We start from the raw sequence: 12845 nt of genomic DNA, 5'->3' as shown, positions 1-12845 counted from the left end.
AAGGTAGAGAAACAATATTGCTTACAAAATTTGAAACCCTTAATGTTAAAAATAAATATTCTTTTACTTAAGAATGGAACTGTCAACTTAAACTTCCTATGCAGCTGATGTAGAACTAAGTTCTCTCCCAAACACATGCTTTTTAAACACTTTTCTTTACAATGAAAATCCCTGCTCCTCTGCAATGTGCTGCCTCCCATATAATCAGTCCCCCCTTCTTTTTTAACATGCTGAGTCAGTCACCATGTCTCAGCTTAACATACCTCACACAGGGCAGTTGTGAGGATAAAATAGAGGAAAGGGAATCCTGCACGTTGCCTGCAGAAAATGTCCATAATAAATTGTAATAAATCCATCTGGCACGGGATGCTTTAGCTGAGATTCTTGGACTAGGTGACTGCTGGTCACTCTACAATTCTATGTAATATAGTTTTGAAGAATAATCGTAATAATTTGTTTGACCTCACTACAAATGCGCTGTTCCTCCTGTACTTTGGGTGTGCCCAACTGTTTGACCGCCTTATAACTTTCCTCCCACGTTTTATTAGGAATAAACCCTGCTGACCCCATGGGGTTTGTGCCAAATCTTTTCACCTTTTCTTGTGTATATGTAAACGCCCCCTAACCCCCCCCCGCCGCCGCCTTGCTCCCCTTCTTCAACTCTTTCTCTCTCGTGGTTTTGCGGTGGTGGTCTTGCCTTTTCGACCTGAGAAACCAACATAGCCCGCCGGGCCTTTCTGAGGAGAGCCTGCGAGAAGCTAAGAAGACGCCAGAGGGCGTCGGCGGTGGGAGGAGCCCCGTCCAGGCCGCCGCCTGCGCTGCTGCTGCTGCTACCACCAGCACCACCACCAGGGGGGCCTTCTTCAGGCGAGCGCCTCAGCCGCGGCGGGGCGGGACTTTGGGCCGGCAGCCCAGCTCCTTCGCCGCTCTCGCTGAGGGGAAAACAAAACAAGGCGAGAGGCGGATGAAGCTGCTCGGCTAGAGGTCGCCTGAGCGGGAGGCGGCAGCAGGCAGGCAGGCTGCCCGGCTTGCTGGCTGGCGTTCTCGCCTGAGCATCCCTCCGGCTCGGCGGGGCGTGAGGTGAGCGAGGAGGAGAAGCGAGGCTTAAAAGAGAGCGAAGAGCCAAGGTGGGCTGGGCGCCCTCGAAGTGCTGCTGGGGGTGGGGGTGGCGGTGCCTCAGGGATTCACCTCAGAGGCAGCGGGTGGGACGAGGCGGCGGCGGCGGAAGGAGACCGGCTTTTTCTGCTCTCTTTTTTCCTGCGCCTCTCGCTCGCCGCCTCCGAGGTCCCTTTTCTCTTTATCGCCAGTGCAGGCGCCACAAAAGGTTTTATTTTATTTTATTTTGGGTGTCGGGGCAGCGCGAGGAGGGTGGCGGGTGGCTCAGGCCGGCCCTGCCATTAGGCAGCGGGTTTTTTTTGGGGGGGGGGGGTGTCTCTGTGTGTTTCAAATGCTGAATATTCAAATTGAATATTTATTATTATTACTATTTTCAGATTGATGTTATTATCTGCTGTTACCACCACCAGGAATAGGAGAGTCAGTGTTTTATGCCTGGGGACGTTTCTGTGGGGCCAACTGAAATGTTGCCAAATAGTGTGCAAGCTCCGAAGTCCTCTAGGTTTTTTCATCAGTCTTCCCTAGAAGGCAGACAAAAAGCAAAATGGGGTGGGGACAAGAGAAAGAGAAAAACTTGGCTGTCAGGGGAAGGCCTCAGTTAAGCATCATTTTTCTCTCTTCTGCACTGGCTAACATCTAAGCCCAGCCTTCACCAACTTGGTGCCCTCCAGACATTTTGCTCAGGGCTGGTGGAAGTTGTAATCCAAAACAACTGGAGGGCATGAGGTTGACAAAGGCTGATCTGACTTGAGGAAGAGTTCTGGACAACTTGGAAGCTTGCACACTTATTTTGTGATGTTTTGGTTAGCCTAATGTTTAGCCTAATTTTTGCGAGCCACCTAGAATCCCACTTCTGGGGGGAAAGGTGGGGTATAAATAAATATAACAATAATGCAGCTAATTTTTGTGTAAAATAACTTGAAGAGTCTGTAGGTGCTGTACACCTTTACTGGGGTGGGGCACAATTTGGTCCTCTCTCCCAGACAGCAAGGTGTCCTGGGCAGGCCCCTGTGAGGGGCTCCCTGCCCCTAAACAATCTCCATGGACAACAGTTTAGGAATCCCTGCAGTAGTGGAGCCTGACACCTGCAGCTGAGGACCAAGGCACTTTGGGTTGGATGGATTGATGGCAGCTCCTGTTCCTTGTTGCAGCCAAGTCCACGTACAAGTGAATGGGAGTTTTTGTTTGCTTTCTTATCCACTTTTCACCATGAGGTTCTAGGGCAATTAAAAAATACAGTATTAAAATCAGTAAAAATGTCTATATTCAGAAGGAAAGACTGGGAACTACCATTAGGGGCCCTCTCCGAGCATAACATTTTAGAAGGTCTGAATAGAGTTTCCCCCATTCACTTGTATGGAACAGGGGATAAGGGGCTGCTGCCAAAGTAAATCTACTTTTCCTTATTTCAGATTTTGTATACCACTGTTTATGAAAAAGCCAGGAAAACAAACAACAAAATAGAGCAACACAGTATGTAAAGCAAAACATAATAATAATAATAATAATAATAATAATAATAATAATAATAATAATTTATTATTTATATGGTTTCCCCAGCCACTCTGGGCGGCTTCCAACAAAAGATTAAAAATACATTAAAACATCATTCATTAAAAACTTTCCTATGTCTTCTAAACGTCAGATAGTTGTTTATTTCTTTGACATCTGATGGGAGGGCATTCCAAAAATAAGATTCTGCTCAATACTCTTCCACTCACTCAATACCTACACAAATTCCAAACCCTTTATTACACTTGTACTTACACAAGCACACATTCACCCACACTTAAACACACAAAGAAACACACTTTCCCTCACTCTGATCAATTGCGGGTCGCAACAGTCCTCAGGATGCTGTACAAAAGAACCATACTATATCACTGGCAGCCTAGCACTAAAATAAATGGGCACTAGGCTCTCTTTTACTTGGAGAGAATGAGGAAAAAGGAGAGATAGCTGTGGTGAAACAATTATCTTGCCTACTTTCACAGAAAATATTCCTAGGCACCAGAGATTGTATCAATATATTTTGCTACCCTCAGGGTTAAAAAATAATGTTGCTGTTCCCTTCACCATCTGTATGAAAGAGTGGGAGAGATGAGGTAAAAGTATAAGATGTAAGTTGTTTTGAAACATTTTATATGTAAGTGACAAATGGATGAAATAAATACTACCACTACTACTAAAAGGGGACTGCAGCATGGAGGAAAGTACACAATCAACACCCACCCACACATATTACACTTCGTTGTCCTTGGAGCCTAGAAATGGGGGAGGAGGGATCATGTTCCCCCTTTCAGGATGATTGAAAACGGCTGTTTACACATGTACAGTTGTGTGTGCATAGACTTCCATGCATTCAAGAACCCAATGTGATGGCAGTAGCAGGTCACATGGGAAGCCTATGTGTACAAAAGTGTATGCATAAAGCCCCACCCTCATTTGTTGAAATGCTACGGGTGACATGAATGACTGATGGGGCAGGACCAGGGGATGTGGTTCTGCTCCCTTTCGTTGTGTTTAATGTTACACATAGAGGGCATGTTTTCAAAGTCTGCAGCTTCATTGTCTCTGTTCTTTGTACTGATAGCAGTGCTTTGCATCTTTTTAAAAGGGATATCAACAACTGGAGTACCTTGAGTTAAATCTGCTTTTTAAAAAGATGCTACCTGACATACCAGGGATGCGGGTGGCACTGTGGGTCTAGGGCCACAGAGTCTAGGGCTTGCCAATCAGAAGGTTGGCGGTTCGAATCCCTGCAATGGGGTGAGCTCCCATTGCTCGGTCCCTGATCCTGCCAACCTAGCAGTTCGAAAGCACAAAGTGCAAGTAGATAAATAGGTACCGCTCCAGCAGGAAGGTAAACGGCGTTTCCGTGCACTGCTCTGGTTTGCCAGAAGCGACTTAGTCATGCTAGTCCCATGACCTGGAAGCTGTGCACCGGCTTCCTCGGCCAGTAAAGTGAGATGAGTGCTGCAACCGCAGAGTCGTCCGTGACTGGACCCTAATGGTCAGGGGTCCCTTTACCTTTTACCTGACACACCACAATTGCCAGCTGGAAGGCAAGGACTTGTGGAGAAGTGGCACCTGAGGCACCTTTATTGAACGCTATTCAGGGAATGGGGAAAACTGGACCACCAGCCCTCAATCCATCTTAAGCTGGAAAACTAGTTGGTGCTGACCATGACCATAGAAACATATAGGATGGTGTATACATATTGCATTGGAATTGTTTTTAAGTATCTTGTTTTCAAGAACTTGCAGCCTGATTATAATTGTGTTTCACTGGAAAGTAGAGTCCACTGAAATCAGTAGGAAATATTTCTGAATAAAGTCACTTGAGTTTAGAGTATTAGTCTGACAGCACCCTGCAGACGCTCACAAATCAGGTACCTGATTCCTGTGCCAGAATTAAGTCTGTGTAATTAGTACTTTCCTTTCTTTTTCTGCCTTCCCACTGTGCCATTCTGTCTCCTTGTGTATCTTAGGATACACTTACACTTCCCATTTTTATCTACATAGGAGTTCTGCTAATTTACACAGCACAGATTCATACTTCCTCTGTGATGATAACCAAACTTCTTTAGCTTTAGTTTGATAGTAGGAACACGGGTGACACTGTGGTCTTAACCACTGAGCCTCTTGGGCTTGCCAATCGGAAGGTTGGCAGTTCAAATCAGCGCGATGGGGTGAGCTCCCGTTGCTCTGTCCCAGCTTTTTCCAACCTAGCAGTTTGAAAGCACACTAGTGCAAGTAGATAAATAGGTACTGCTGTGGTGGGAAGATAAATGGCATTTCCGTGTGCTCTGGCTTCTGTCACAGTGTTCCATTGTGCCAGAAGCGGTTTAGTTATGCTGGCCACATGACCCAGAAAGCTGTCTGTGGAGAAATCCTGGCTCTCTCGGCCTGAAGCAAGATGAACGCTGCATCCTATAGTTGCCTTTGACTGGACTTAACCATCCAGGGGTCCTTTACCTTTTACCTTTACCTTTACTTTACCTTAGTTTGGTAGTAGTTTCACTTATACCAAACAATGCTATGAATATCCTGTACTCCTCTGCAGTGAATATTCAACACAGTCCTTATTTATTTTAGTCCACTTTATTGAGTTCCTAATACTTGTATATTCTACAGAATATATGATGCTGATTCATGAGACAGAAGAAGAGAGCACTGTGACCAGCTACTGATTTCTGGGAAGGCAGTTTTTAAAAATGCTGGAATTGTTGATGCTGCCGTACAAAGTTTGTAACTAGTGTGCAAGCCGTTGAACAAGCCGTTCAATCAGTAAGTACATAGTAACTAACACAAAATTAGCATTGGTGATTTGTGTGTATGTTGTCATTGTAGTTCCTGCTATAAATCCACCATGAATTCTGTATTAATTTTTTTACTTTAGTTTTTGGTGTAAATAGCATTAATGGGCCTTCCCCCATCTTCCAATTTATTCAAAAGTATTCAAAAACACCTAGAATTTGTAGGTTTCTCACTGCCCCCCCCACTATATTTCATTGTCATGTATAGTGACACCTTTAGTCTGAGAACACAAATTCTTTATGAATGTTTGCCAAACATCAGCAAAACCATCTCTGAATTTGAGGGGTGGGTGGTTTCATGTTTGGGTTTGATTTCTATTGCTTGTTTATTAGGAATCCACTTTTCTGTTATTCTTATTGTTACTGTTATTACTTTTTATTAAATTTGTATACCACCCTCCAACTGAAGATCACAGAGTGGTTCACAACATAAATATACAAAATGAGAGTGCAAATATATAATAAAAACAAGAATGAGAACAAAAAACCCTCTCCTACAAACACATTTAAAAGGATATAGAATGTTAATCAGCCAAAGCCCTGGTTAAATAGGAGCATTTTTGTCTGGCACCTAACAATATATCGTGAAGATGCCAGGTGAGCCTCCCTGGGGAAAGCATTCCACAAATGGGGAGCCATTCTGCACATTAGTTTGTACTTTGTGGTACTGTCTTTCTTGCAATTGACAATTTCTCTGTCTGTTTACCTGGGGGCTGGTTCACACATATACAGTGGTACCTCGAGTTTCAAACTCCTCAGGTTACAAACTCTGCTAACCTGGAAGAGTTACCTTGAGTTGAGAGCTTTGCCCCAGGATGAGAACGGAAATCGTGTGCCAGCGGCACAGCGGCAGCAAGAGGCCCCATTAGTGAAAGCACGCTAATTAAGAACAGTTTCAAGTTAAGAACAGATCTCGGAACGAATTAAGTTCGTAACTAGAGGTACCACTTTACTCATGAATGTCTCTGCCAGTTTCTTAATAAAAAAAGAATGAGAAGGACCATGAAATTTTCATCTCAGTTGTTAATTCTAGTTAATTCTAGCTGAAACCAAGCAAATACAGTATATATACTGATTTTCAGGAGTTTTTCTGTAGACTCAACACAGTAACAATGTAAAGATGACTGAACCAGTAAAACTGACTGTCCAGAAAGTTACAGGCCTCTGGCCTGATGATAAAGTACTGCTATTGTTTGGTGCAGAAGTATTGCTCTTAATTTTTTATTGTGATTACGATATTAGGAGCAAGCTGTGGGATTGTGTATTTCATCCCTCTATGGCACTTATTCATTTCACCCTTCCTCTCATAGCTTTAACCATGGTCAAGGATTTATGCCTATACTGGTCTTGGGCATGGTCAGTGCCCCACTGCACCCATTGTAGTCAGGGTTTGGAAAGCCTATTCAAGAGAGAACATGGTTAGAGTATGCATGGCTAATGCTGGTGTCTGAGGAATGGCGAGAGCAATTTGTATGCATGAAAAGAGGGTGTGCATGATACAATAGCCTGCTCTCAAAACGTTGACAGTCAGGAACATTACAACTGTGTCCCCTGAAAGAGTTTTTGGTGTGTTTTTTAAGAGAAACAATAATGTGATGGTATTTGTGATGTTGAGATAGAATAAATTGGGAAAGAGTATCAATTCAGCTGCAGACAGCAGAAGTATCACTGAGAATAGTACTGCCTTCTGTTGTTTCAAAGGGAAATGCATTCTAGTGTGGTTTTCCTTTCACAAGAGGAGCTCAGGTTACTTATGTGACAGCGACCGCTAAAAATAACAATAGGTTTATTTGTGAAGCAGTGGTGTTTGTTAGACTTAACATAGTCAATTTTTTAACAACTGGTTTGATCAGATATGATGCAACGCTAGTTAAACTAAAGCCAGAAAGTTCTCCCCTCCCCAGTGTATGAAAGAGTTTGTCTCTTACAGCATTGAACTTCCAGCTGGTAGGTGGAAGGTCCCAAGTGGATCACAGCCTTATCAGGAGTGGTCACCTTTTTGTGTTTAAGATCTGTTTAAAGAGTAGGTGAAAGAAAAGGGAGAACAAGATAGTAGAACAGAAAGAACAGGTAACCCGCCCCCAGCCCCAAAGTAAGTCTTGTATGTGTGTCCTATATCTAAAAAGGTTGACTATTGCTTCCTGATATGATATTACACTTTCTATGGTTTTTATTTTTTAGGCATATTCTATTCATTATTTATGTATTTGTTTTATTAGTAAAAATAATTTCTAGGTGACTTACAAAGAGAATAAAAATAAAGAGTTCTAAACCTAGCAACAGTACAGTAATAAAACAACAACCTCAAGAACCAAATGAACAGAGTATGGTCCATGATAACCCATCACAATCTACCAGATGCCTAACAAATGTTCCTTAATTAACCTGAGCTATGATTATAAGCAGAAATGTCTGATTTTCTAGACAGTGTATTAATTCAGAGAATGAATGACTAATTGGATGATTTTACTGATGGATGTCTGGAATGTGATAAAAGCCAAGCTTGGTATGAAGGGGGCTTGTGCTTGGTGGATGGTGCTCTAAAAATGCAAAAGGACATTCCTAATGTAAGTTAAATATAACAAATGGGCTGCGTGTACATATTTGTCCTGCCTTATTGTAAAGTTCATCAACTCCAGAGGTATGGTTCCATAAATACTTGTCCCTTCTGGATTTTGTGTTGCCTGTGCTGTCTGGTTGTGACCTCAATTAGTATGCTTCCTAAGTGGGGCCTATTTGGAGATGACATTTTTCTGCACTGAGATAATTTCAATGTCAGAAGACATTATGTGTAAAGTGGCCTTATTTTTGAAGTTTCTGTAGCTGAACATATAAAGCTGCCTTTACATGCTCTACCCAACCCAGTATTGGGTTGTATCCAATGTGAGTCCTACTCTGAGTAGAGGCTTGAAAATCAATGGCCATGACTAACTTGAACCATTAATTTTGATGGGTCTACTGTGAGTAAAACTTAGATACAACCTATGGAGTATTTATGTTTGCTGGCAGTGGCTTTCCAAGGTCTTAGACAATATCTTTTACATCCTTACAATCTGAGATTCCTTAACTGGATATCCCAGGGGTGGAACCAGGGATCTTGTGCAAACAATGCATCTCTAGCATTGAACTATGGTCTCTCCTCAAAGCTAAAGTGCCTCTGGAGCACAATTTCTATTCTCACCCTGAAGCAAAGTTCTTAACCCCAGGTACTATTTCTGTGTTAGCGGAGTCTGTAACCTGAAGCATCTGTAACCTGAAGTGTCTGTAACCCGAGGTACCACTGTAGTTATAATACAGCAAGCGGTAAATGAATTTTAAATGAATAATTATAGCAATAGGCACTTGTGACATTACTTTAATACAGCCTTGCAAGTAAGACCACAAAGGTTACTAGCTTGTCTGCCCAGACACACACCTTTTGAGATGGTTTGGAAGGGGGAAAAGACTGAACTATTTTCCAGCATACTAAAACTTTCCTGGATTACTAAATTCCTCCTGAATTACTGGAGGCAATTCTTGCCCACTACAGACAAGGCATGTGGCTATTTACAGGCCTGCTTTAAGACTCAATTTTGTGCACGCTTTGGAGTGAAACTTTTAATGAGTAATTACCAGAGATCTGCTACAAAGACACTTGTGTAATGTGTGCTGTACTTACTGTGATGAAGCATTTTAAGACTTTATAGTTTATAATTGGTTTTGAGCAGTAGTCCTGTAATAAATGCTTCAATGCTGCTTTTTGGTTATATGACTAATTGTATCCCACCTTTCACACTATAAAACAAGGATGTCTCAGGTTTGTTTTGCTTTGTTTGTTTGTTTGTTTATAGCGCTTATACATTACTCAATAGCCAATAGAGCTCTCAAAAAGTTAATTGCTAGTATTTAATTATATCTTTCTCTTTTGTTGTAGTTTGGGGTTGGCGTTGCAGTGGATACATGCGAATATCATCATGGAAGAGAGAGAGAATTTTTCACCTCTGAATTCACTGACTGAATATTACCCAATTAAGGAAGCAGACAAAATAGATCAAAGTGGCAATACTCAAATAAATGAAGGAAACCAAGGAACAATGCAGCTGAAAAAGGAAATCTCTCTTCTTAATGGGATTAGCCTAATAGTAGGAAACATGATTGGTTCAGGTATCTTTGTTTCCCCCAAAGGAGTACTCAACTACAGTACATCTTATGGATTGTCACTAGTAATTTGGGCAATTGGTGGGATTTTTTCAGTATTTGGAGCTCTATGTTATGCTGAACTTGGAACCACTATCACTAAATCAGGAGCTAGTTATGCATATATACTGGAGGCCTTTGGAAGCTTCATTGCCTTTATACGTCTGTGGACTTCACTATTGATTATTGAGCCAACCAGCCAGGCAATTATTGCAATAACATTTGCCAACTATATTGTGCAGCCTGTCTTCCCTTCCTGTCAACCTCCTTACATCGCTTGCCGAATTATTGCAGCAGCTTGTATATGTAAGTATTTTATTAACAAAAGTGCTGCCTTGATGTAGGCTTGGGAAAGAAAGGCATCAGTTGCAATGATTCAACAGTCAAATATGCTTCCAAAACAGTTAAATTAGTTATGGCAATATTAATGACAGAAGGAGCAGGGTTGAATTTGTACAGCAGGGCTGTACTTGTTTGAAGACCACTTGAATGCTTGAGATATCCTTAGTCTTGAGTAGCCAGAAATAGGAGCAAGAAAGTCTTGAGCTGTAGGCAGAAAATCTTCTAGCATTCCTAGGGTTAGGAATTTCTTAGAGGAACCAACAAGGGCCAGTATATTATGTCCAACTTTGGCCAGCTCTTTGTGTTTCTGGGAATTAGGACATGAATTGGGACATGAAGAAGACAGCGATTCCCTGTTTATCACCAACATCTGCTATGTGGAGATTTTTTTTATTATTTTTAAATTATTATTTTTTTGGAATAGGAGTCTTCCATTTAGTTTTTTAATGGTTAGGAGGAATAGATTTTTTTTTTAAAAAAAGGTTCAGATCTTGAAATCCATATTTTCCCTGAACAACCATGCATACTAACTGGTTGCTATAACAGTGAGAACATTATTTAGTTTGCAACTAAATATAGCCTTTTACAACCTAGGAGCATAAGCCAGAACCTTTGGCCATGCAGCCCACATGTCTCTTGCACTGCAAAATTTTGTCTGCTTAAGATATAACAGGCAGATTTTTGTTTGGCTCTCTCTGTACATATGCAAGGAGATTAGGCAAGATTACTTCCTTGAAGGCTAAGACTGCAAACCTGGCACACTTACTGGAAGTAACTTATTGAAAGTGCTATGCACATTCACTAAATATGTATAGGAGGAGACTAAGGAACTTTCCAGAAGCACTGGATAATTGTTAACAGGAAAAACAAATAGTAGGCAAAACAGGTAAATATCCATGCACTTTGACAAGAGTTGTAAATATTCAAAATTTGTAACATCTTTTAGAATGCAGGTGAGAGGCAATGAAGTAGAAGTGCAAAATTATTCACATGAGCTTGGTGGACTATTGTAGTAAGATACAGGAAAACATCTTTTACATTCTGATGTTTGTAATGATTTGCTAGTTCTTGGGCCTTATAGAAAGCTCACAGTAATAAAAAGGATACATTACTTATTGTCAAGGTCACCGGCCTTCTTGGACCGGGAGGCACAACATGCTTATGCTATGGGGGGCATAGCATAATACAACATGGCACCACAACACAAGATTAGAGAAAGTACTAGCATGGTGATTGTATTTCCAATTGAGAAAGAAATTAAGCTGTTGAATTTCTGCCCGGAAAATAAGACAGAAGCACTGAAGAGGAGGGGAAAACAGCAGCTCTTTAAGACCCTAAGGATTTCTATTACCTGGTGTCCAAACAACTCACTCATTGGCCATAGAACTGTCTTCACTCATTGGCTATAAATTCCGCATTTCACAGAAATCACTTAGAAGGGGATCTGTACATTTTGGTCCATACCTTTGTTTGTAGGAGGACTTTAGACTTTTTAAAGTCTTTTTTTCAGAGTCTGGGGTCCCTGCCTGGGGTCGCCAGTGAAGGCCTTTGTTGGCACCATGGTGCTTGTAGCTGCTTGGTTGGTGACCCCTGGCTTATTGTGTTTGTTACTATACTTGAGATCTTTTTTCTCATTATTTTCTCTTACAAAGAGAATAAGCCTTTAACTCTGTGCTGATCTGGATTCATTTCTATAGGCTGTAAAACCTTATTTAGGCTTTAATCCAAATGCATGAGGACACAAACTGTGTAGGGGATGCATGCACCATCCAGATGTGTACTGCCCACTGCACTCCACTCCCGACTTTCACGTTGAATGTATGACAGTCTGAGGATGCACATTTGGCTGAATACACTTAGAATCACCCTTCATATCTTTCTGTTGAATGCACAGTGGTTGGGAGTAGAGGGTGTGGCACCACACTCCCTGCACAGTTTGTCCTCTCCTTCTTTGTCTGAATGCTTGACTGGGACTTCAGTGTAGACTTAGCATGTTTGTCTGGTTCTTTAAGATCTGAAGCTGATAACCATATAACAAAATCAGAAACTATGGTTAAATCAATACTTCAGCATTTTGTTTGAGTAGAGCTGTGAAGGGTGTGCACAGACAAAAGGCTTACACATATCTTGACTTGTTAAGACAAGCTACAATCATCCAAATATGGCCATTATTGTTCCTTTATTTTCTTACTCCCCATTTGTGACTTGATTAGATTAACTAAATTCAAAAGTTGTGAATTTCCGCATTTTATTTGTTATTACCCTTACTGTCATGATGTATTTTCTGTTTCTTCATTTGGAGTGCTTTGAATTGGGGCAGCATTAAAAGCTACTTTTTAAGTGGCTGAAATTCAGTGAAACTGGTTTGTCTTTTTTGAGCTTGCTGGGGAACTACACAGCCTGTCAACCTTTTCCTGGCAATTAGGATTTGAGTGGTTTTACCACTCTGGCTAGAATTAGTGTGGGGCTGAGAAGCACAGATTGGAATGATATATTATTATTTTTTTGTAAATGAACCCAGGATAGGAAAACATGTGCATAACTCTGGTTGGTGTGGTGATTTTTTACTCACCAGAAGTCATGAAAACATTCTCTCCCCAGGTCAGTGGAAACAGTGATGTGTTAGACTATTGACACGATTAAAATAGTTTTTCTTTCAGGATACACTCTTTGCCTTGATCTGTGATCTCAGGGGCTAGGAAGGAAAATGCAGTTGTGGATACTAAGTTGCGTAAAAACCAATAAATAAATACTCTTCTGCTATACTGAGACGAGAGATTTCATCATGCTGTTGTTTACTGAGTAGTTTCATAAGTTCTTTGTGTTGTCATAAGATACTCCCTGTGTATCTAGGTTGGCTTGTCAAATAGAAACAACTTAAGTTGTAGGGCA

The 12845-nt window shown here is 41.4% G+C and overlaps 1 protein-coding gene across 10 annotated transcripts in view; it reads left to right on the top strand.

Moving 5' to 3' along the window:
- The first annotated feature begins 741 nt into the window (after positions 1-741).
- Positions 742-12845, top strand: part of SLC7A6 (solute carrier family 7 member 6) — a 30117-nt gene continuing 18013 nt past the window's right edge. The window contains exons 1-4 of one of the 10 annotated variants that reach the window (XM_083749940.1): positions 773-1080; positions 2529-2589; positions 5254-5406; positions 9349-9917. In XM_083749940.1, coding sequence (XP_083606066.1) covers positions 9389-9917 — 529 coding nt within the window. In that variant the 5' untranslated portion in view covers positions 773-1080; positions 2529-2589; positions 5254-5406; positions 9349-9388. The other 9 variants (XM_083749941.1, XM_083749946.1, XM_083749947.1 and 6 more) reach the window with 9 other exon arrangements.

This window comes from Podarcis gaigeae (genome assembly GCF_964106915.1).
Source record: "Podarcis gaigeae genome assembly, chromosome: 8".
NCBI classification, from domain to species: Eukaryota; Metazoa; Chordata; class Lepidosauria; order Squamata; family Lacertidae; genus Podarcis; species Podarcis gaigeae.
Note: the sequence above shows the minus strand (reverse complement) of the source record. Positions and strands in the feature narration are given on the sequence as shown.